This window comes from Lissotriton vulgaris, chromosome 1_1, assembly GCF_964263255.1.
Source record: "Lissotriton vulgaris chromosome 1_1, aLisVul1.2, whole genome shotgun sequence".
NCBI classification, from domain to species: Eukaryota; Metazoa; Chordata; class Amphibia; order Caudata; family Salamandridae; genus Lissotriton; species Lissotriton vulgaris.
Window position 1 is genome coordinate 1,141,225,493 of NC_141685.1, and position 25,558 is coordinate 1,141,251,050.

Genomic DNA, 25,558 nt, shown 5'->3' on the forward strand with positions numbered 1-25,558 from the left:
TAACGATCTTAAGAATTTATTTTGGCCCACCACTAAGGAATCCAGTTTTGCATACGCCCACAACTCTGAACCATAGAGGATTGAAGCACCAATTTTGGAGTTATAGATCTGCAATACTGGAGCTATGGGTTTGGTATAGGAGCATTTGTGCTCCCTAAGCAACACACCCGAGAGTTGAGCATGTCTCACCGTGAGACAGTCTATTTGCGGCTTCCAGCTCATTTTTTTGTCTATGGTTACCCCTAGATATGAGAAAATCACTGTTTGCTCAAGAACACTTTCCTGCATCCTAACTTCACTGATGTATTTGTTAGAGTTCTGAATGACCATAAACCTTGTTTTGTCAACATTGACAACGAGGTCATGATCCGCACAGAACACCTCAAATCTTGACAGGGCACGTTGGAGGCCCTGTCTCGTTTTGGAAAGAATGAGAGTGTCATTGGCGACCATTAGGAGAGGGATCTTTAGCCCAGCTAGACTTGGGGCATCTGTGGGGAAGTTTTCAAAGTATTTCAAAACCCCATTTATATATATTGAAAAAAGGGTGGGTGTGAGTACACACCCCTGCCTTACACCTTTCTCAACCGAAAACTTTTCGGTGGTACGGCCTGCCTTATCCCACCTAACCTGGGCATAATTATCCGTATGCAGTTTGACAACAAAAGCCAGGATAGCCAATGGCAGCATACCCAACTTTAAGAGACTGTGCCACAGCTTAGAACATGGAACTAGGTCAAAAGCTGACCTAAGGTCCACGAAAGCTGCATAGATAGAGCCTCTCCCCAGGGTAACAGTGCCCCAGTATATGAGAATAAACCTTAAAACCTGGTCCACTGTACTGATACATCGTCGAAATCCTGCTTGTAAGTCTGAGAGGATATGACATTCCTCCATCCATGCCTGCATTCTACCTAAAACCACTTTGCCACTACCTTCTGAATGCAATCAATCAGGCTTATAGGCCTGTAATTTCCTGGTAGGGAGCGATCCCCCTTTTTGAAGATGGGAAGGATTGCTGCACCTGCCCAGGAACTGGGGATCACCGCTCCCTTATCGATAGCATTCATTAATAGTTGAATATATGTTGCCCAGGAATCCAGGTCTTGCAGAAAAAGGTCTGCAGGAATGCAGTCAAGACCTGGAGCCCTACCTTTAGGGACCTGGAGAATAGCGGATTCTACTTCCTTTTTAGTGATGCAGAGGGAAGGGGAGGAAGATGGCACTACAAAGGTGTCTTGAGCTCCTGAATCATTAGCAAATTGACATTTGAAGTGGTGGACCCACTGACCTGGTTCCACGTGGTTTGTGGGAACATTTCTAGGGTCCCCACTCCCCCATTTCACCAGATGCCAGAATCTCGTCATATCCCTCCCAGAGCATGCATTAAGTAGTTCAGCCCAATGAGCTTCATCCCAGTCTCTTTTTGCCTGGGATTTTTCTGCCTTATATGCCTGCCTCTTCTCCCTTATTGAGACCTGTTCTTTATTCCTAATTGCAGCTGCCAAAGTTCTATTGGCCGGGCGACAGTTGGAATTATACCAAACTGCAGCCTTGGCGTTGGATGATACGGGGCCTTTTTTATTTTTCATAATAAAAAAACTTTTCCGTTGATTAAAAAGATGCTCATGTGTCTGGCCAGCTCTATCCCAGTGTACCCCCAATTCAGCGTCTGTCTGAAGAGTAACTATAGTATTAGCTACTAGGTTTCTCATATCTAGCAGCTTCTTGGGGTTGAGTGCAACCTTGGCCCATTTAAGACGTCTTGTATCATTTGACAAATGACCTTCAACAAAATCTGGACAGTGTTGCAACTCTTCGACATGGTTTGGTTCTATAGCCCGCATAGAAACTAAAAGAGGATTATGGTCACTTTCAGGCCGGGCTTTCACCATCATATCTAACAATTTAGGCCAAAATTCCTTATTTATAATAAAGTAGTCTATGCGACTAAAGCGATGCCCACTACTATATTTTGGCATCCCTAGTATATCAGACTTCGTGCGACCATTTGCTGCTCTCAACCCATGTTCCAGACAGAATGCTTTTAATTGGAGTGCTGCTCTGGTCCACTTTTTTATGGGCGGAAGTTCCAGAGGTGGGATTGACCACTGGTCATCCTCCTCCACACTAAAATTCATATCCTCACAATCAAGTGGTTCATATGTGCAATTAAAGTCCCCATTAATTATGATGTTACTATTGCCTCTGTGATCCTTTAAAAAAACATCTAGAAGGCCTACAATATCTGGCGCCTTCCTGCCTTGCTGACCCCTAGAGTAAACATTATTGAGTAAAACATCCGGGGAATTGCCCTGTGATAACTTAACAAGGAGAATGTCCAGAGAGTCAATAGCAATCTCCTCAAGCTTGAAGTGGTGGAGCTGCCTGACCCACATTGTCAAGCCCCCTTAGGTCTACCCCTTTCACCCTGTACAGCTAGCTTAGAGAAATTGACGTATCCCTCACAAAAGACCTGGTCCACTGCCCAGGTTTCTTGGAAAAATATTATATCCTGGTCCTCTATAAATGAGGTCCATTCGGTAGAAGCTACTTTGCTTACAAGCCAATATTCCAAGAAGCTATTTTTAAAAAAGTGCTAGACTCCCTCGGAACACTTATTTGGGGGCCTTGTCCGTACTTTGACAAGTGGAAGGCTGGAACATTATCAGTGGAGTTACACGGATGAACCGTAACATTATCACGTGCCCCGGGGGTTAGAGATGTACCCAAACTACGAATGTACGACACTCGATTGCCCCTACCTTGCTCATCCCTTTGAAGTAGGGTCTTTCCGATCAAGATCGGAGGACCCAGTCAATCTTTATCCTCCAGATTAGTGAAGGATTCAAATCTATTAAAATTTGGGACAGGGTACTCGTACATTCCCTGAGCATGTGTTCCAATATTACAATCAGCCCTTGCCATTGTCGACAGCGGTGTGGCTTGGTAAAAAAAAACCCTAAGGGTAGGATATTGATACCTTCCCTACTCAAATGCCTTGATCCAGCCCTATCAAGGATCATTTTGACTAGATGGGGGGACCCAAAATTCACCACCACACAATCGCCTCTGCTTATTTTCTTCGATTTCCCTATCCACGCGATCCTGCGTGTCATTTTAAAACCCCCAAATAGATAACCTCCCAGCCCTGTTTTGGCATTTATTAAATGGAGGTCCTTGTTCCTAAGTAAAACCCAGTTTTCCTCAGTGCCAGATTGTAAGTGAGGTACATTCGTGAGTACAAGTATAGGGCGTGGCCTCGGGGGGGGGGGGTGTAGATTGAGAAATTCATTACAAGTATGGCTATACACACCTCACTGTGGTACCCTTCTAGCAGTACCTCTGAGTACTTCCCTCCTATGTGGAGCGATTGCTTCTGAGTCTAATAAGTTACCCAATGTTTGAGGGGGTGCTTCTGGGACAATATGGTGACCATAACCATGTCACTGGCGGGAAGAGTTGGTACAGAAACAAGCACTTCATTAGAAACAATAGGGCCACTAATAGGATTACATTTTGGCAGGGATAGTTGGTGCTCAATATTAGTCAATCTTTGAGCAATGTCTATAAGTTTTGATACTAGGGGCTCAAACATTGCCTGTGGTTTTTCTTCAAGTTTGACTTAAAGCCTGTCCTCCATATTTTGTGGCTTCTGATTAAAACTGGCCAGGGAGCTAATAGATATCGGACTGGAGACCTTTGGTGTTGCAGCCTCTTGATCACGGCCTTTCTTACCACGGGTGGCCCCTTTAGTTTTTGCCACTTTACTGGCCTGATAAAGTAAGGGGTAACCCACCTGCATCCCTTTTTTTAGAAGGTGCTGTAACCACACCCTCCGCCTTCTTGGCCTGGGTTTGGCGCTGCTGATGTGTTAGCATCTTATCAGGGGATAGAGTAGTGGGGGTAGGATCTCTAACTGGGGTGGAAAGAACAGCTATCGGTGTTAGAGGTGACCCAGAGGATAATTGCTGCAGTAAGTCTGAAAATGAGCCCAAACCCTCCTGAGGACATGCTAATGGAGCCCCAGCAGGTGCTCTACGAGGATCTAGAGACAATCTCCTTTGGGTAAGCTCAATCTCTTTGATAAGTACAGATTCTGCTCTCAGCAGAAAGGCATATAGTGTCCCAATTACTCCCTTATGAATGGTCTTACTCATTTTAAACTTTTATCCCAAATCCTGGTTTCCAAAGAATATGGAATGAATGAACACAAATTTAGCTAAATTCACAGTCACTAAGCAGGTCCTTGTAGGTGCCAATTAGCTGTTTAAAAAGGGGTGGGCCAGCCCTGCCTCCTCCTGGCTACGACAGGCGCGGATGGGCCCGCCCTTGGCCCAGGCTTTGCCCGGGCAGTGCCCGGGCACGCCCGCGAGCATCCCGCGCTGCGGGAAGCTCTAGATGCTTTTTAGCGCCTCCTGGCGCTGTCGTATGACGGCGTCAGAGGGCGCCAACAAAGGCTGCTGGGAGTTGCAGTACTTCTCCTTGTTCCCCCTCGTCCTGACCAACAATCCGGGAAACGGCACAGCAGGAGGTGCGGCGATGTCGTAGCCCCCAATGGCAGCAGCAGGTAAGACGAAAGGCACACTACGAGCTTGGTAAAAGTCCCTGTGATGTCACATTCTCAGCTGCTGTTCCGTGACGTCACAGTGATGGCTCTGCTGTCTCGTAGTGCCCCTTCTAGGATGGCACATTATTTCTGTCTCTGTGCTCCGACGTTTATCCCACGAGGTCGCGATTGTTTATCCCACATATATTGCAGTGATCCAGACAATACCAGCACCCTGGTAAGTTACAACTGGCTGAGTGGGAGAACCTTGCTCAATAAGATGAGCTGAAAGTTGCTGCTGTTCATGGCAAGCATAGGCTTCTGTGGTAGCCAAAGGTTTGAATCGAACCATAACCACAAGTATGTGTTTTGCTTTGGGGTAGAATGCATGCCACTATCTCCATAGAGTTGGCGAAGAAGGTCAGTACCCAAGCTCTAATACGTGGTATCTAGATGAGCCAGCTTGTGCGCCCCAGCGCTAAATGTTTATCCCGATATCCCCCCAGAAACCAGCGTGAATCACACCAACTGTTGGGAACATTTTGCTTTGGTCCCGGCTCGCCGCCTGCGCGAAAACGAAGGAGCTACGGGCTGGCGAAGCAGCGAGTCTCCTGCTCGAAAAACAGTCACCAGGTATGATTCAACCCCCACCCGCCGCACACTTTGTCACTGTTAATTTAAAACCCCACATATACTCAGTGCCGCTCTTGTTTACATGTTCTAGGCTGCAGCAGCTCTGCCTGAACAGCGAAATAAACACAGCGCCAAAAAGAAATATTAGCGACCTCACTTTCCACATTTAAAGGTAGGACCTTTATGCTTTGAAGGTTTGAAGCCGTTAAATCCTGTGTGTCTCTGGATGGTTGGTTAACCACCATAATTTCTTTAACAGAACCTCTTCTTAAACTAAAGCCCTCACCTGAAAATGGCATCGCGGGACCGCGCCTTCCATTTTTGAGGTAAAAATCTTAACAATCTCTCCGCCTAGGGGAACAAAATAGTTAGATGTACAGTGGCTAAAGCAATCTTCCTCTCTTTTTTACAGAATCTTCATTTAAAGAGCCCTGAGGAGAATCTGGGATCAGACTCAGATTCGAAACGCGTTGGCAAAAAACAGCAAATTAGGCATCCTTGAGTTAACATTTGTGTTATAATTGATTTACTATTTTCAACCACTGAATTTGCAATTTATTTTCTTGTTGCCTTTTTGTTGTTTGACCCTTGTTGGGCGTCGTAACAACTTGACTCTCCACAGAGAATCATTATTTGTGGTTTAAAAATTGAAATTCTTCCTCATAAAGAAGCTTGTATATATAGTGTGTATAAAATATGTCGATTACTTGTATATATGTTAGTTGCAATAGTGGTATGAAAGATGTATGCGTGTGAGCTGTAAATAATGTAAATGTTTGTATTTCTGTGCCTTTTCTCACCTAAAACGTTTCTATAAATAAGACAAAAAAAATTAGGAAAAGGGTTAAATAAACTCGCCCATACAAACAAAACAATTGTCTGTTTGTATTCACAAAAGTTGTGAGATAAGTGGTGGAGGGCTAGCATCTTCAATTTTCTACTATCTCCATTCTAGCACAGGCAGTTGTATTTCCTCAAACCCTGGATGTGCCTCATGAAATAGGTGGTTTTCGTCGGATGTTCATGGTCGGTCCCCGCTGTACGTGGGCCTCTGTGTCAGCTGTATATATTTACAATTGCAGCTTGAATGGTTGAAAGTGAGGCATAATCACCAATAAGTAGGCTCGGGCAAGAAGAAATAATTTTCATCTACTTTTATTCCAGAAGCAGGAGCCCCCGAGTCCAGTGCCTTTCCGACTGTGACTGACAAACAGTCACTTTCAGAACACACCTGACGTGTACACTGTCACGGGCTAAAAGTCAAAGAACATCAAGTTTATCGCAAGCACAGCTGTGATAATCAAAGAATAACATATGCAGAACACATGGAATAATATGTAATAAAGGAAGGACTACTACCGTCAAGTACAGTCGTTACAATGGTGAGATGACATCTCCTAGGGCATCCCACAGATAATGAAGAGTAGTGCTGATAGGAAGAAACGCCTAAACTTCTCAGATGTCTGCTAGAGCAGATTCCGTTCTTCTGAGAAGACTGAACCCGACTGGTGGTATATTGTTTAATTGGATGTGTTCACAGAGTTGGCGTGTAAGTCATCCTCCAAGATTTTGCTTAGGAATTAAAAAACGGGAGGAGAATTTTACCAGTTCTTTGTTGTTTTCAGTTTGCCTTAAGTGGTAATTAGTGTGTGCTTGAGGTAGCAGGAAATGATCCAGTTGAAGAGCGGCGTTTATCAGCTTGATAGTCCTGGGAGCCAAGGAATTAAATAAATGTGGTCTTTGAATATCATTGTGGCACCATGATTCAAACCCCTGACCTGCAGATTAAATAGAAAACTCTCCAGCAAACACATCAACCACATAAAATGTGGTACCCGTCTTTGAAGCTCAGTCAGTCAGTCAAAACACTTTATTTGATTACTTAAAATCATAAAAGACAATATAAAAACCTTTCATATAATTTATATACAATCAATAATTACAATCACTATGCAATACACAATGAGGGCCCATAATTACGTTTTTTTTAAAAACAGATAAAAATCAGACAGGGGTATTATGGACGGCTAATCTTTTAGCATTGTTCCGAACAGCAACCACCAGAAACCTAGCAACACAAAAAATGTTGCGAGTTCTACTTAACATCTGAAGATAAGTACGAGTGGGCCTAACTTGTAGAAAGCCCGCCTCTCTTAAAATCGGTACTAAACATTTTTTCCGAATGTCCGAGTAGTACTCACAAAACATAACAAAGTGCATTGTGTCTTGTATAGAAAAATTATCGCAACTGCATGGGTTACAATTTTCAGGTTTGCCCTAAGTAGGGAAAACGCCAAGGGTTAAATGAATAAAGTTAATTCGAAATCTGATTAAAAGCTGGCGATGAAAAGGTCTAGTTACAATTTTTAAATACGGCTCAAGTGAGGGAGTAGTTAATAACACATCATTGGCTTTTGCACATGGTTTCTTTAACTCCTGCTCCTCACGTTCCAATGTTAGCATATTTAAAAAACTAGTCTTTGTCCAGCTTATATCCTCCCTTTTAATGCAGTCCAGTGATGTGTAAATCTCGAGGCGCCCGAGTTTTGTGAACATTGATCTTACGTACACAAGCCAGGGCACCCTGTTAGCCTTACCCATAGATACACAATCACCTATGATCAGATGGTTCAATGTAATTTCTTGATTTAACCAAGTCTTTATCCAACAGATCAGTGGGGCAACTTTCAATTGATCCATGACATATCCCAACCCTAGTTCCGTATGTAATGAAAATGTTGGGGTAGACAGGGGTACTGCTAGAAGAGGTCTTAAAAACTTGTTTTCTGCAACTTGGATCTTCTCCTGGGATGTGTAGCCCAATAGAGAGGCGCCATACGTGGCTATAGCCAAGCATTTAGATTTATACATTTTCATGAGTGCCTCCATCGGTCTTGCCCCCAGCCGCTTAGCAAAACCCAGGAGTGCTGAGGTAGACCTGGCTACAGCGTTACTTTTGAGCTTCTGTTGGGGTCCCCAGGTACCTCTCCCATTGACGATGACCCCAAGATATGTAAAAACAGGCACCTTAGTTACCTCAGTCCCATTACAAAAAAAGGATTTTAACTTCGAATTACTACAGCGTTTACCAACCACCATGACATGTGACTTTTTGCTATTAACTTTCAGGTCCAGAGACCCCATGAAATCCCCAAAGGAGTCCAACAGCCTCTGGAGACCAAGGCCAGTACGGGCCAATAAAACAGCGTCATCCGCGTATAGGAGAACCTGGATTACTGAATCTCCTATACGCGGTACATCCAGGGAGGCCCCCCCTAGGGACTTTTCCAGGGCATTGATATATAAGGTAAAAAGGAGGGGGGCCAGGATACATCCCTGCCTGACGCCCCTCTTCAAACTAAACTGACTGGTGCATCTACCATCCCGTGTAACCCTGACTGACGCTAAAAGACCCTGATGTAAAACAGCTAAAAATTTAACCAAAGGTGGGTCAATGCCTATATTCAACAGGATTGACCAAAGTTTTGCCCGATTAACCAGATCAAAGGCTGAGGAAAGGTCCATAAAACCAATATAAAGAGACCCATCTTTGGCCAGAGTGTATTTACTTATCAGGAGCTGTAGATTCAGGAATTGATCTAGGGTGCTTCTCTTCTCCCTGAAGCCATATTGAAGGTTAGAGAGGACCCCTCTGCTATCTAACTAATCCCTAAGTTTATACAAGATGACTCTACCCAGGATTTTTACTGCTGACTCTATCAAAGAGATTGGTTTATAGCAGGAAGGGTCCCCTCTCTGCCCCTTTTTAAAAACTTGGATTATAATGGAAGTAGCCCATAATGCAGGGAACCCATTTAAGCTTGAGGCATTATAAACATTAGTTAGAATCTTAGCCCAGAATTTAGGAAAGTTGCCATATAGGTCCGCTGGGACCCCGTCCGGGCCTGGGGCTTTGTTTTTAGACATTTCCAGGATTGCTCTTTCTACCTCAACCACTTCAAAAGTTAGGGGAGGCAAGGACTGTTTGAAAATATTGTCATCTTCCAGGGAAGCAAGGCACTCATTACCATAAATCTCACTAAAGTGTGAGAGCCATCGATCATCTGGGATGACACAATCCAGTGTTGAATTCTCTTGCCCCGAGAAAAAAGGATGGTTAATAGTTGTCCAAAATGTACTACTATCCTGTAGAACTTCAGATTGTTCCACACCTCATCTTTAATTTCTTGTTTACGATTGGCAATAGCCAATTTGTATGTCTTCCTCAAGCTGGCAACAGAATCCCTGTCTCTCGGTCTTTTCTTCAGGGCTTGAAGAAGGGTGTAGTGTAGTTCCTATATTCCCAATAGGCTCTGCGCATTGGAATAACATAAACGATAGTTTAGACGTAGGACTGAGGTCGACTAGGTCTCCATTGAATATGTTAGACTTAATTGTGTGTGCCAGCTAGGTCACTAGAAACTTTCTCGAGTAAACAAGAAGGTGTTTAGCTTTCCTGAATAGACAAGAAGGGATTAGCTTCTGACAACCGCATAAACATGACAACTTTGCTCCCTCCAGAACAAGGAGTCACTGAAACAATAGATAGCTATTTTACTCAGTCAATCGTGCATGCTTCGTTTTACCAGAAATGCAGAGAAATAGAGAGACAGGCGTTTTCAATAAAAGGGTTATTTATTGAGCAGTCTTCTTTCTCATGCAAGAGAAATGAATTGCCACATTTGCAATACTTGTCATAAAGTAAAGTGCGTACAGTAAAAGGAGTATTATGAAATAATACTGTAAAAGCATTTATATGGTTTCTAAGCCATAAGATACTTAAAATGGATAAAATACATACAACAATAAAATGATGACTAAACGTACTCAACTGGTGTTTCTAAGATACGCCTACCCCAGTGTACCTAACTTAAGCCTAGTACAGGGAAGGAGTAGATGAGTTACAGTTTTTTGCCAAAAATCTGAATCAAGAATTCTCTGTGGGTCTAATCAGCTCTGTACCTTGGGCATAGAATGAAGGAGGTGTTGTATCTCTCTCTCAGGACCCGATCTCCCAGCAACCCGCGAGGGTGTCAGGGAAACACTGGAGCTGGATTTCTCGGCAGGAGAAAAGACAGCGTCTCTCTCAGTGCGTCAGCAGGGAGGGTCGGCTTCCTTCGGCACTCGCATCAGCAGGGCGTCGGGCAAGTAGATAGCCGATCTGCTCCAAACCACCGTGTGTTGCTTAAGGCAGATGTTGGTATATTTATACCTGGAATGTGCCGAGTTTGACGTAAGGTTGGACATAAGACGTCACTAAGAACTGGCAGTTTATTCAGGACTCCAGGAGTTATAGGACAAATCAAAACAGAAGCAGGGGGAATTCTCGGGCTGCTGGCGGCTTGGTTTGTTTAAGAACGCGTTTTGCTTTCTAGGAGTCTATGGGAGTAGCCTTGCCGTATTTGGACTGCATTGGCTATGACTTAATATGGATATGATTCTTATGCCTTTATAAGGATTTGATTTGTTATAACCACATAAGGGCATAAATCGGGATGTCTTAATTAGGGTCCTAGATACATTCACAACACCCACTCCACTTATAATGTCCATCATTACTAAATACTAAGCAATACTAAACATATAACGATGCATGTGTTTTCCATCCCAGCCCGAAATACATATATAGCATTTGAAATGGTATATACACGAAAAATGAGTATAATACTGTACGCTTTTAGTAAGCAGTGTTGTCATTCAGATAATGCATATTTTTGTACATTTTAGAATGTTGACTGAATGAATCACGAAATGTACATTTATGAAATGGCTCTTAATACAGAAGAGAAGGTCGAGACCATTTCATCACATAGTTATACAAGACTGTACATGTGCTAGAGGCTAAATCTAGAGGCTAAATCAAAATATTGTCTCTAGAGATTTTAAAATTAGAAATCTTGTTCTCTAAGAATAGTTCTACTTTAAGCAGAGTATCATGTGCCAAAAAAAAAAGGTAAATATTTTGGGAACTAGGGAAAAATAATTTCGTTTCTGGGAAGAAAAATAGTTCCAATGTTTTTTAGAAGTTCTGTTTATCAAAACTGAAGGCCGAATTCAGAGTTCAGGGAACGTTGTGTGCTCGCTATTTCAAAAGTTATTCTCGTTGTTAGGAGAGAACATTAATTCAGATAGGCTGGTAAAAAAATCGTCTACAACAGTAGGTGAAAGTTGGGCCAGGTCCAAAAAAGTAGAAATAGTGCATATGTGTGAAGCATTGCCATCATCAGTGTTTAGATCAGCAATGGTCACGGAAGATTGTACCTGTGTGCCGCTTTCATCTCGTACCTCACCGCCACCTAATCGTAATGGTGAGGTCTCAACGAATGCCGTCATCAGAATGGGTAGCCGCTGGGGACAACACGTAGCATGAGCCGTCAACGAACCAAGCAAAGTATCGACATCCATAGGTACTACTGATGGGAGTGTGAGACAGTCGTCTAACACGCATTCTTCTCCACAAAGCAGGCATCATAGAACAGGTAAGATGCAATCTTGCCAGATTGGTCTGAATGAAAGAAACCAGGTAGTATTCAGATCTCTTAGCCGAGCCAAGCCGAGGACTTTAGTGATCCGTTCTCGGTATTGCTTTGCTAGGATCGTGTCTTCCATTGTAGTCTGAGTTTTGTCTGTGACTTGACTTGCCATATCGGAGCAGAAGGAACAAAAATAAGATTCCTGCTATGAGTCCCAAGATGAGAGGCAGCCGCTGAACACAGAATGTACGAAGTTCGGGAAGATGCCAAGAACTGCTTCAAAGGGTGGTAGCAGTCCCGAAAAAATTGTCTTAAATATATGTGCGATGCCACTGGTATTTGACATGTTTAAGATTTGACTTAACATTTCTACAAAATGTATGGGACAATTTGTTGATAATAATGCATGTATCTCTGCTCGTGTCCTTGCAACTTTCAGATCATACGTTTCTCTAGACGAGGTTAAAGGCACAGTTGTTTGTAAAAGAATAGACTTCATTCTGCTTAAAGTATCAATTCGAATTGAAGAGATATTCAAAGAAGGCCATATCGCCGCCTCCATGTCCGGTTTGCTGTTTGGATACAATACTTGCATACAACAAGTGACCATGGAAGTAACGCTTACGAGATAGGCTTTTCCTGGCACCATGCCACAACAGCTGTGGTCACTTATTAGAACGTAGCTGCCGTTGGAAAGCTGTCTGAAAAAAGGCTCTATCTGTGTAGCAGGGGTGCCGTGCAGGTGACATGAAAGGTTATTTGATGAACCTTCGCAGGCTCCATTCAAGTTAATTCCTTGACACAGAAGTGTACCGCTTAGTGATTTTTAGGGCTCGCCCCTTTTCTATTTTGCAGAAATAGAAAACAGGGGTGAGCACTTATGTCGCTGATCTGCTTCTTTCCCCAAAGGCTCTATTCAGGCAGCTGATTGGCTCTCTGCAAGCCGGATTCCCAAGAGTTCACGAGAATAGAATCACGTGACAAGCTCCTCATGCACGAGCTTGCCCGAGCCTTCCCCCTGCCAGCAGCATTTCTCCTGCACTCGGCCCACCCCCCTCCCTCTCCATATGGTGCGCTCTGCCTCAGGCCAGCATCTCACCTCCCATAATTATTCACTGCAGGGCCTGCGTCTTGTCACCCTTCATCCCAGTCCCCACCAGCAGGCTCTCTTTCACTTCACTTTTTCACGCCCGCATTGTGACTCCTTTACCACAGCTTGTTAAAACATGTAGGGAATGTTCGGAGCACACGCTTCGCGGGATGTTATTTTTAATTAATTCAACTTTCACACGCTTCACGCAATTTTACTTGTATCAGCGCAGCGCCGGACGTTACAGGGCGGGGTGTTTTCAACATGGCTGTAGCGAGCAGTCTGTGCAATTGAATACTGTTTGGTGCTCAAAACAAATGCGTTTCAGCCCCTTGTTTAACAAAAGTGGGCATACATACATATTTTATCAGCGCGGCGCCCGTTTCATGAGCGCAGCGCTGGTTTTGCTTTCACTGTTGTCTTTTCCAGGGTCCTCTACACCCTTCTTCCCAATCAGTGAAATGTCTCCATCCGCAACTGCCTCACAGCAGAGCCGGCAGGCAGACCAGAGGGGGGGCTGTGATGCTGCCTCAAAGCAGGGGGCACTGCTGTGTGTGCCTGCATCTCACAGCTGCCCCGGGCGTGGACTTGCACTGGTCTCTGGGGAAAACTTTAGGTATGAGCTCTATCAGCACGGCGCCCGTACACAAGCGCCGCGCTGGTAATGCTTTCATTGTTTTGTCTCTTTCCTCGCCCCTCCACCCCACCACTCTGCTCTCCCTCCCTTCTCCCATCCCTTCCAATCAGTCACCGGTCTCCAGCACGGCGCTCGTACACAAGCGCCGCGCTGGTAATGCTTTCATTGTTTTGTCTCTTTCCTCGCCCCTCCACCCCACTCTCTCTGCTCTCCCTCCCTTCTCCCATCCCTTCCAATCAGTCACCGGTCTCCAGCTTGTTTTAATTACCTCACTAAGGATGCACTAAACCCTCCTCTTGTCTGGCAAATAAACATATGCACAACTGGCCTGGGGCATAAGCTTTTGTTAGCATTTATCACGGACCAATCGGGCAAAAGACAAGCTGCATGTTCTTCCGTCAGCGTGCCTTAATTTTAGGTGTCCATAAATGTATCATGGAATTGTTTTTTCCTGGCCCTGCTCCTCCCTCCCTATGAGACCCTACTCCTCCTCACACAACTATCTGATCTTCCTCACTCTTTAGAAGGCCCGGCTCCTTCTCAAACAACTGCGTGATCTTCCTTACTCCCTAAAACGCCTGGCTTCTCCTCAAACAACTTTGTGATCTTCCTCACTCCCTATGAGGCCCTGCTCCTCCTCAAACAACTGTGTGATCTTCCTCACACCCTGTGAGGCCCTGATCCTCCTCAAACAACTGTGTGAACTTTATAACTCCCTGCGAGTCCCAGCTCCTCCTCACACAGCCATGTGCTCTCCCTTACACACATAAGTTCCTGCTCCTCCCGACACAACTGTGCAATGTGTCTCAGATCTATGTACCTTGAACCCTGCAAGAACAAACATTTGCAATGCAATAGATCTTACATTTTTGAACGTTTGACCTATTGGTATTATAAATGACAATGCATTTTGTTATTGATGTTTTTTTTAAACACATAAATAAAAGGCATTATCATTTACAATGCCAATAGCTCAAAATCTTCAGGCAGCTGATTGGCTCTCTTCAAGCCGGATTCCCAAGAGTTCACGAGAATAGAATCACCTGACAAGCTCCTCATGCACGAGCTTGCCCGAGCCTTCCCCCTGCCAGCAGCATTTCTCCTGCACTCGGCCCACCCCCCTCCCTCTCCATATGGTGTGCTCTGCCTCAGGCCAGCATCTCACCTCCCATAATTATTCACTGCAGGGCCTGCATCTTGTCACCCTTCCTCCCAGTCCCCATCAACAGGCTTCTCCAGTGGCTGCATGCAAATCTGAGCCCCAACCAGGCACCCCCCTCCCTCTCCATATGGTCGCGACACCACATCAAAGGCAGCCCTTCTCCCAGCAGGCTATCCACCCCCCTCCCTCTCCATATGGTCGCTCGAGTTCCAGGCTTCCCCAGTGTGCGCTCGTTCACTTCACTTTTTCACGGCCGCAGGCCGTGACTCCTTTACCACTGGTTGTTTACAGTTGTTACCACTAAGGAATACCTCTTTCTTGCCCCCACTCCAATATCTATGTGTATAAGGCAAATTCCAGGTTGACTTGATGTATCCTTTACCCAACCTTTCATACAGGCCTGCTGGATTATACTTTTGGCAATATTGAAACTGAAAAGTTGTTATCGGGATTGTAATGGTGCCATGGATTATCCACTTAATGACCGGTCGTTGTGACATTGTCAATGGTAATTTTTCAAGTTTTTCAATGCTCAGCACCGTATAGTCTGCCCCTCTTTGTGCCAAAGAGATTTGTTTATCAGTAAGGTTATAGATAAAAAATAATGACGTTGTGTTGATTAGACGCCATGGCACGTTGCCTGAACGCAAATTTCGTAACGTCCAGCCTAACTGTACAATAGAACGTAATTGGGACTGGCCATGTTGTAACATTAGCATATCCTGTTCTATTATATCAATAGTAGATGATACAATGCTGTCCAGTGAATACATTCTGGAGGACAGAGTCGTTAACCCATTGTCCACTACAGAAAGTGATTTTTCTAAATTAATACAATCAATTTCTCGTATTTTTTCTGCAGTTTCAATTTGTGTTATTTTCCAAGCTTCATTGTAAGCTGTGTATATACCGGTGTATATGAAACGTTTTTGACGCTGTTTGCGAGGTCCCAGTAAGAAATCTCGCAAGTCAGCACCTTCTTTAAGTAAAGTTAAGTGTTGCTTAATTTCAGGTAGTGTGGATTTCTGTAGCCATTCGAGGCATAGTTTTCCTACACTATATGTTGTAATTATCCCTGGATGTTGTCTCTGGGAATATCTTGGGTCTGGCCTATTCTGTTTGAACCCCTGTACTTTGTTCAGGAATCTATCTTGACAGTTACTAGTGTCTGTGGGCCAGATCAACCATTTGTTCCAATCAGGATTTGTTCTATTTTGTTTTAAAATATGGGATACGTCTATCTCCACTTCTACAGTGCTATTACTATCAGGTATGGGTTTTGGTATAGACGGTTTGTTTAAGTCTTTTATCTTGGCTAGACCAAGACAGGTTGTTTGTTGAATGGTGTCATTCAGGAACATTATTTGTTCTGGGATCATGCAGGCTCTGAATAATGATTCTAAACATTGTACCTGCCATTCTTTTGTACCCCACCCAGACAGTTTTTGTCTTAATGTTGTTTTTCCAAAATTCAAAACCAAATGGAGACATTTTTTTCATAAAATTTTTCAGAATAAATCAGTTTAGTGTTTGTCAACATGTTTTTTATTCCAGTCTTATTTATAATTTTAAAATAAAACTTTTCTGGATCAGTGATATTAAATCCTGAGAAGTATGGGAATTTCTCATAAAATGTTTTTGGACTGCTTTTTGGCGGAGTTGGACAATGTTCCCATTGATTATAACTGAAAACATTTCTAGGATTAGCAGATTTATGCAAATAATGATGCCCAAAATGATTAAAGCAATACATTTCTTCATAACTCGATGAACCTTGTAAATAATCATGTTCTGTAAATTTTGCTGACATTTCTAAATCTGACATCATATTATTAATATTTTCAAAGTCCCAATCATCAGAGAAAGTACTAGGTGCTACAAAGTCACTTCAAGAAATCTTGAACTGATGTGGATATTTCAAGAGTTCAACCGGGCCATAGATTTTGTAATCAGTGTTGTCCCATGCTACACCACCAGGTATAGGAATGGCTGTGATGTTCACTGATGTCAAAGTCAAAAGAAACTTTATTTCGATTGAATTTTCAATCATAAAAGTACATTATAGAAAAATATTTACAGCAATTTATAAAAAGTTTTTATTTGAGCATTATTGACTGGAAGATACATAAAACTATGAGTTAATCATTAAAATCGTCTATACAATGTCACACTGTACAGCAATAAAATAACAAGTTGTTCACATGATCAGAATAAAGTCTTACGATGCACTAACCAATAGTTGAGAATGAATTTTCAGACATGCCTCAAGGAAGCCAGCTACAGATTTGGCAACAAACGGGGTATCTAAGAACTGAAGTGCCAAAAGAGCAGGTCTGCATCTTCTCAGACCTGATTGTCGGAGAAGTGGGACCAGCCAGCGTTTACGCGGGGTCTCGTAAAAGCTACAAAATAAAGTTACATGCAAGGTAGACTGGGAAGAACAGCCATCACAAGGACAACTAGCTAGTTCACGTGACCAATCAGAGGGCTCAGGGAACGAAACAAGACGGTAAAATGAATCAAACCGAAATCTAGTTAAAACATATCTATCATAATTTGACAGGTAAAAAGACAGATAAGGTTGTATGCCATAGGAGGATTGTATCGTCATTAAATGAGTGTTTGATTGTTTGCCAATTTCAGAACACATACGTAGGTCTCTTAAATGGGCGACACACAGATTCTTCAGGGTTTTTCTTGGTATAGCCGTTAATGAGACAGGGTCAGTGAAAAATGCTGGACAATTCAGATCATTCAGAAATTTAAAAACATATAATAGCCAGGGAATTTTTTTCCAGTAGGTCAATGTAAGGCAATCAGTTATTAGTGACCTAGTAAGGAGACATTGCTCCTGAGTCCATATACGATGCCAAAGGAGGATCGGTTGGTATCTAATGGTGTCGGATAGATACTCCCAACCGAGCTCAATATGGGTACCGTAGTTAGGAGCACTTCGGGGGAGGGCTAATATATATTTCAAGAAATCGTTTTCGATTATTTGAAGCTCAGTAGCGGGCGTGTAGCCCCATACACCCACTCCATAAGTAGCCACACTCAAACATTTGGCTTGGTAGATTTTCAGAATCACGGCAGGGGCGGGCTTGCCCAGCATCCTTGAAAAAGAAGTCAACGCCGATGTTGTGCGCTGAAACTGCAATTTCTTGCTGGAGGTGGCAGGTTTCCAGGACAAATGATTATCGATAAGAACTAATTCTAGATTCCTACCGAGCAATCTTACAACTTCGTATATTCAGAAGAAGTCACAATGTGATATTTACATCAGAAAATTATTGTTAGAACACTGGTATAAGAGCAAAAGTCCCAATTCTCATCCAGTAAGCATGCAGACACCCGAATCTTGAGATACGTTTGGTCCAAGTTTATTCCAAGTTTCAAAGATCATTCCAAATCGTCCTTGATTCAATCAAAAAGTCTATTCAATTCCAAAGTTCATTCCAATTATTCCACAAAGTTCAAAGAACATCCACTGCAGCCAACACGTGTTTCGTTGGGCATTTATCTCATGCCAACCAACTTCCTCAGGGCTAAACAGTGAGCCAGTATTCTCCAATCTCAAGATCCTTTCAGCAAAATTTTGTGCAAAGACTTTACTATATCAATATCTCGGTATGTAATCGTCTAAGTCTCTGGTCCCGTAATGTCCGTTTATTTCACGTATTTTACTCTCGGGTCTATAACCCGGCTCCGGTTTCGGCGAGTATCTCCGCCTGTCACTAGTAACTAGGTGACAGGCGGAGATACTCGCCGAAACCGGAGCCGGGTTATAGACCCGAGAGTAAAATACGTGAAATAAACGGACATTACGGGACCAGAGACTTAGACGATTACATACCGAGATATTGATATAGTAAAGTCTTTGCACAAAATTTTGCTGAAAGGATCTTGAGATTGGAGAATACTGGCTCACTGTTTAGCCCTGAGGAAGTTGGTTGGCATGAGATAAATGCCCAACGAAACACGTGTTGGCTGCAGTGGATGTTCTTTGAACTTTGTGGAATAATTGGAATGAACTTTGGAATTGAATAGACTTTTTGATTGAATCAAGGACGATTTGGAATGATCTTTGAAACTTGGAATAAACTTGGACCAAACGTATCTCAAGATTCGGGTGTCTGCATGCTTACTGGATGAGAATTGGGACTTTTGCTCTTATACCAGTGTTCTAACAATAATTTTCTGATGTAAATATCACATTGTGACTTCTTCTGAATATACGAAGTTGTAAGATTGCTCGGTAGGAATCTAGAATTAGTTTACATCTTGGACTAGTCCAGGATACTTAAGGAAGTTTGGTAACCTTCCTTTTCTGCCTAGTAGCAGTCGCTGTCATTATTCCTGAACCCTAACATTGCCATAATCATAGCTGTGCGCCCCTTATCCTTGTTACCAATTTATTGTTTACAATGATTATCGATAAGGATCCCTAAATAAGGATATGTTTTAGCAGTTTCTAACCTAGTGTTTTCGATATAAAGAGGTTTGCATTTCTGGGCTTTCTTGCCAATATGCATAACAAAAGTCTTGGATTTATTTACTTTTAGTCCAAGAGAGAGCATGTATTGGCAGTACTTGTCCAGTTGGAGCTGGAGCTGATTAGGTGTTCTTGCTAAAATGACGGAATCGTCAGCATATAGTAATGCAGGGATTGGCCGGGTGTTTATGCAGGGGAGGTCTTTGTTATCTACCAGCATCGCTTGTTCCAATCCGTTTGTATAGATATTAAATAAAAATGGAGCAAGGACGCACCCCTGTCTGACGCCTTTTGCAATGCCAAATGATTCCGAAAGCTCTCCATTGATGCCATACCTCACGCAAGCTTTTGCATCCGAGTATAGCTCTCGAAGAAATTTCAGGAGTGCAGGATCTACGCCCAAGTTACTCAAGATCTCCCACAACTTGGAATGGATTACGCAGTCAAATGCGGAGCTTAGGTCCACATAGACCAGGTAAAGGTTACCGCCTTTGGCCAAGCATATTTGCCCATGAGCAATGTCAGATTAAGGGCCTGTTCTACAGTGCCCAATCCCTCCTGGAAACCGAACTGTAGGTGATGTTCACTGATGATAGTTCTCTTTTTTCAATGTGAGAGGATCTGTGAGGTTTTAGAACTAAGTTGATGTTCTGACTTGCTGTGTCCATTGTACTGTATTTTCCATCAATCATTCTTCCCAAGCTTAAAACTAAGATGAGCCAGAGCAGGAGGAAAAGTACACCTAACACAATCCACAGTTCAATCCACAGTGAAATCAAATATGTTTCTCCAAGTTGATGAAAGAGTTCTGTAATTTTGTTTTTGAAAGTTTTGTTTGCTGGCTTGTCTTCATGTTCACTTGGATCATTAGAAAAGTCATCAAAATCGATGAAGTAGCCAGATGCAGTTCTGTCAATTGTTTGGATGGCATCACAATTGTTATTAATCTTTGTAGTCGCTTCTTCCTTTATCATATTAGCATAGTCCGAGGCTACATCATTGTAGACAGGCGTTTCTTGACGAACTGTTGCAATTTGGGTTTCAAGAGGCACAAGTTCCATTGCTTTGTTGCATAGTGCTTTTTTATTTACTGCAGGTTTATCAAATGTGATTAGTTTCTCAGTTTGAACCTCTTGGATTGTAGCAAGATTTGGTCTTCTGCTACTTCTTGGGAGTCCACTGGGCCTAATACTTATTATTGGCCACATGGTTGTGGTTTTACCAGGTCGATTGATACAACTCGGTTCTCCTTTTTACCAGCAAGGGGCGGTAGTACTACTGATCTTGTTCCGCTGATAGCTAAGACAGGTACTTCTTTTCTGTAGGAAGGCCCAAATTCCTTCTTCACTGCGATCTTTTCTCTGACCAGATCCCCAATCTTTGGAATCCAGACAGGTCTTGCTGGGACAGGTGGTTTCTCTTCAGTGGCCGTTGGCTTTAGCTTTGTGTTACTTAGACTTCTTCTTGTTTCATTCAAGTCCTGTAAAACAGCCAAACCATCTTTGATATCAAAAGCTTTTTGTTCCACCACTGAAGTCTGACAATCGAGGTCTTCGATTATCATTCTTGCACCAAACAAAAGTTCATACGGAGTGATTCCACCCAGAGAATTTCTTGGCAGATTGTTAAGACTTCGTTGGACACTTATTAGACGTTTGACCCACCCATCACCCGAACCTAATACCCTCGCTGATATAGATTGCTTTATGTCACGGTTTTTTCTCTCCACTACGGCATTTCCCTCAGTGTCAATTCTTGCGGGAGGTGATCGCTGCAATCAGATGTGCCGATTTTAAAATCGTGTACCGATGTGAAAAGTGAATAAGATAAGAAGGTGTAATCGATCGCTGAGTTGGAGTTGGAGTTGTGGAAAGTAGCTGCTTGGGGTCGGTCCCCCGGTGATTGCCCATTTATCGAAATCAGGCCCAGATTTGTTAGATCCTCTAGTAGGCTTTTTGATAAATTTCTTTGTTTACCCCATGGGCACTCTTCCAATGAAGGGATCCCCCTTACATGCAAGTGATCTCTGTTGGATGATTCTTTCCTTTGGTCTTTGAAAGGAACATATTAAAGTCTCCCGATACAATAAGGTTCGGAGTTTCAACTTCCGTTATTATTTTGGACAGTTCTAACACCAGGGATTTTGCGCCGTTTTTTTTCCCTTTCAGGTGCAGATAGGTATTGACCAGGATTAACTCTTGTCTGTTAGATCCCGGGGTTAATATTTCCAGCTGGACTGCAGTGATTCCATTTTTCGTTCCAGATGTGTTTTTATTCAGCAGTTCTTTTGCAGTATTTATTGTTTTTATCGAGGTGTATGTAGTTAGGCCTCCTTTCTGATGTCCGAATTTTGAAGTTCTCCTGGCTGGGAGATGGTATGTTTTGAAGCCCTGAAGATGGAACGGCTCTGCCAACCAGGTTTCTTGTAATAGAATTAGGTCATACTGCTGGAAGTATAACAATAGGTCTTTATCTGTAGTTTTTGCACCTAGCCCGTTTATGTTCCAAGAACACAGTTTTTGCGGCGGCTTTGTTTTTGAGGCATTTCTAATTCGATCTTCGGACTGTCATGGCCCGGTCTGTCTGATATTGATTGTTTTTGCTACCCAATCCCATTCTTGTTTTGGATCCGGGTCTCCTTTGTTTCTTAGCAGAGGGGGATCTCTGGCCTTTCTTTCGGCTGAGCTTCCACGGGCTCCTCTCAGTATGGATTTTTTGGGTGCATCAAGTCGATCTTTGTTCTGGGTTGAGTTAGCGTATTCTTGAAAATTGCGGAGTAATGGTTTGGAATAGCCGGGGTTGGGATGCGGTTTTATTCGAATCCCCCATGCTTTTAGTTGCCTTTCTTCTTTTAAGATTTTTCCCGCCAGTTCTCCGGAAATCCAGGTAGTTTTTGTTATTTTCTGCTCAGATAGATGTTTGTAAGTGATAGTTATGAGATAAAACTGTCACTACACAAACCTACAATCTATTTCCAGCAGGAACATTAATCACCCAAGTTATTTTTATTGTTGCCTGAAAACTACTGGACACACAAGGAACTCTGCAGCAGGTGCTTTTAAACCCATAAGTTATCCTTGATCACCCATGACAGCAAAAATCAGCATCAGGGATCCAGACATCATTACAGTTAGGGTACTGAGGGCACAGGTGCATGTCCATGTCCATCACCATGCAAGGGACTTTTCTGTCCCAACACACTCAGTCGCATCTAGACTCTGCCTGGCACAGTATATGCTGTTGGCTCATTGGGTGGATCATTTGCCCCTGATCGAGTGTTTGCATTGAGCTTCATGAAAGAGGGACTATGTTACAACTAATGTGCTTTCTACCCACTCCTGCTGAGCATTAGCACATTACACCCTAACTTATTGACTTTGCCAGTGCTTGTTTTTCCTGCATGTGGTATCCCAGACCTGCTGCAAAACAGTACACTGCTAACATTTTAGTGCATGGGAACCGACAGTTGCATAGTTATGGAAATCCCCCTGTTCCCAGATGTTCATAATGGTTTCTCACAGCAGGAAAGATACTTTATCTGATTATAAGTAAGGGTGAAAGGAAAGACAATTCAGTACTATGGCTATGCGCAGATGACGCAAGCTTGATGTGCCGATGGTTGAACCGTATCTGTAGTTCCAGAGTGAGCATAGAATGAATGAACAGAAATGCTGCGCTAAGTAATGAACTGTGGCTGAGATCAATCCAAGCATCCATCACCAGTCTGCTATTCTCAGACAGACAGACAGACAGAGGCAAAGACAGATGGGAAGGCTGTAGCTGAGAGCTACAGATAGGCACAGGCTCCTCGAGCAACTTTGCATTATTGTTGACAGTGGGACTGGGACCTTCGACCCTTCCTCCTCCCAGTGATCCCACAACCGCTGCCGCAACCAGCTGGACTGTTTTACTGGTACTTTAAATATGCTGAAAAACTCGAAGCCTATACTGTGCTTTCTGCCCAGTCAGGGGACGCAGGCAAGGTTACCACTCAGATGCGTTGCTTGCTATCTTGTTTTCGGACCTGAAAGTAGGGCAACTCTTCCAAGACATCACCCAAAAGCTCACTCAAAACCAAAAGCCAGTAACCCCCAAGAGGTGCTATCATGAGCAGCATTTGAAACAATGTCACTTTATCGCCGATCACGTTGCTAAGAGCCCAGTTCAGAGGTGGGGTGGGGGGGGGGGGGGGGGGGTTGAGGAGTTACCTGGCCCTTGTTCCCCTGACAGGTTTTCAGCTGTTACCCAGGACTGAGGAGGCAACCCACCCATTGAGGCCTGTGTTCTTTCCGTATCTGGATAAGAAACTGTTTCACAAGTTTGTCCTTTACAACACCTCTGGTATGAAGGTGTTATCTAGTTAGTAAAGAAAGAAGGGTGGTTCAGAATTGGGTGCCTTAATAACAACATTTGTACAAATTAACAATGCTGGAGTTTAGAAGATGAATGAGCAATAAAGAGACCTTCAATTCTTGTAATGATCTCGTAACATTTCCTGTGTTCAAAGAGGTCCAATGTCAAGCGCCCTCTTTTGATAAATTGATGCCTATTCTTTTAAAAGAGAGATTGGTATTTGTTTTTTTTTCTCTGATTGCAAAGTGAGAGAATTTTCTAAAGTGAACTATGACAATCTTGCTGTCAATCAACAAAATATAAATACTTGTAAATGAACTAAACAAATATTTCACAATATATCAGCAGTTAGGAAAGCACAAATGAAGCACATTTTTTGTAATTCTGAAATATGATGGAAGGAGGGATTTTAATTGGATGAAAACAAAGCTAGACATTTTCCTTGGTGATGCACAAATGAAATATTCGCTGAAACCCAATTTCCGTACATTTTAATTTGCGTGCTGTATAGTTGTGTCAGTAAAACGTGCCTGTGCAAACGTAATGGCCATTTCAATGGGAAATGTGCTGTTGAAAAATGATGGCGTAGAACTGCAGGATGATTTAATAATATATTTGCAAGTGTGCTCCAAATTGCACCACCAGCTACACACTACACGCATACCACTCTCTTGCTGAATGCATCTGCTGCACTTGTTGTTTGTGTGATGCTTTTTCCCAATCCCTATGACTTCAGTGATGCAGCACTGATGGCCGCAAATTGTTCTAGAACAACTGCGCTCAGGCCTATGAGTGTGGGCGAGTAGTTGGGGTAAATTTTCACCAATTTTAAACGTGGATTACTCCTCATTTTTGCACCACGAATCCTCGATTAATTCCTTTTCGAATGCTTTTCGCTCAGTCTTTTAGTAGTCATTTTGCGCTGCTTCTAGGAAGCAAATATTATCATGCAGGTGATTTAAATTCACAGAACCTACTTTCCACTACAGGTCTGGACAGCAGCTAGTATCAAGTGCACATGGGGTGTGAATATTGTAATATTGTTAAGCTTTGGTGGTCTTCATGCATAACGTGCATTTTTGATGCATCGTTTTTTACCCAGTGCAATAAAATCCAAGAGTTCTGCCACACATGTGTAGCATTATTGATATCTTCTGCTGCAAATATGTATCGTTTGAATGCCTGCAGTATTACGTCACGGACGGGGTTGGTCGCCACAGAATGCGGGTTTTATTCTGTCAGTTCAGGTGTAACCGTCGGCTCAAATTCATTCAGGCTGCAGAAAGAGCTTTAAAGAGAAGTGTGAAGCGGCGCGATTTAAAAAAAAAAGTAAAGGTGTGCAAATTATATTGGAAAAGTGGGTGGAAATCTTAACAGAAACGTGCACAGTTCTTGAAAAGAATGCGCGCAGAAAGAGGGGACGTTTACTGGGGAATGTGGTCATTCGTGGCCTCATTTTGTTTGACTAGAATCCCTTTATCATGCGTAGGGCAGGTGCTGTATTAACCTCGTCTTTGAGCTTCGACAGTTCCCGCCCAGGGCTGAGGGGGCCGCTCTCACTTACCACCACCTTCGAAAGGTCGAGCTTGGGCTCCTTGGGTTGTTCCTGCCTCGGGATCGGGGGCGGTACTGGAGCTTTGGGTTTCGCTGCTGGCGCCGGTTCGGCCGCCTTGGGTTTGGCAGCGGGTTTCCCCAGGGGCTTCTTGACGGGCAGCTCCTTCTTTGGTGGCATAGTGCCGCGTGCGAGCTGGGTGACGCGAGTCGATAGGGGCACCTGCAGCAGTGTGGGCTCTCCGGGTTTACCATCCCACTCCCTGGTTAAATATGCCAGACAGCGTGACGTCACAGCCAATGAACCCTTCAGAGATTCATTTAGAGAGCTGTGTGTGTGTGTGGGGGGGGGGGGGGGGGGGGGGGGGGCGGTGCACATTGTTCCCCATCCCCCCATAGGATATTCTCAGGAGGCATGCTATGCCCGGCATGCCCGGGCTTCGGTGGGCATTGTTCTCTCTACACTCCGGGGATTGTTACTGCGTGAGGTGCTGGAAAACTACGTGGCCCTAAACCAGCTGTCCAGTCCCTTCTGCTGGGCAATCAGACGGGGAACAACCTTGCATCCGGGGGATCATAGTCTCCCGGCAAGAGGCGCTTTGAAGTCCATTTCAGGGG

The 25,558-nt window shown here is 43.5% G+C and overlaps 1 protein-coding gene across 2 annotated transcripts in view; it reads right to left on the reverse strand.

The window, feature by feature from the left end:
- The window catches only part of LOC147748797 (myosin light polypeptide 6-like), a 123,278-nt gene extending 98,100 nt beyond the window's left edge, over positions 1 to 25,178 (reverse strand). For both annotated transcript variants that reach the window (XM_086963888.1, XM_086963889.1), the window contains exon 1: positions 24,954 to 25,178. In XM_086963888.1, coding sequence (XP_086820014.1) covers positions 24,954 to 25,121 — 168 coding nt within the window. In that variant the 5' untranslated portion in view covers positions 25,122 to 25,178. The remainder of the gene's footprint in view (positions 1 to 24,953) is intronic.
- Between the last annotated feature and the right edge of the window lie 380 nt (positions 25,179 to 25,558).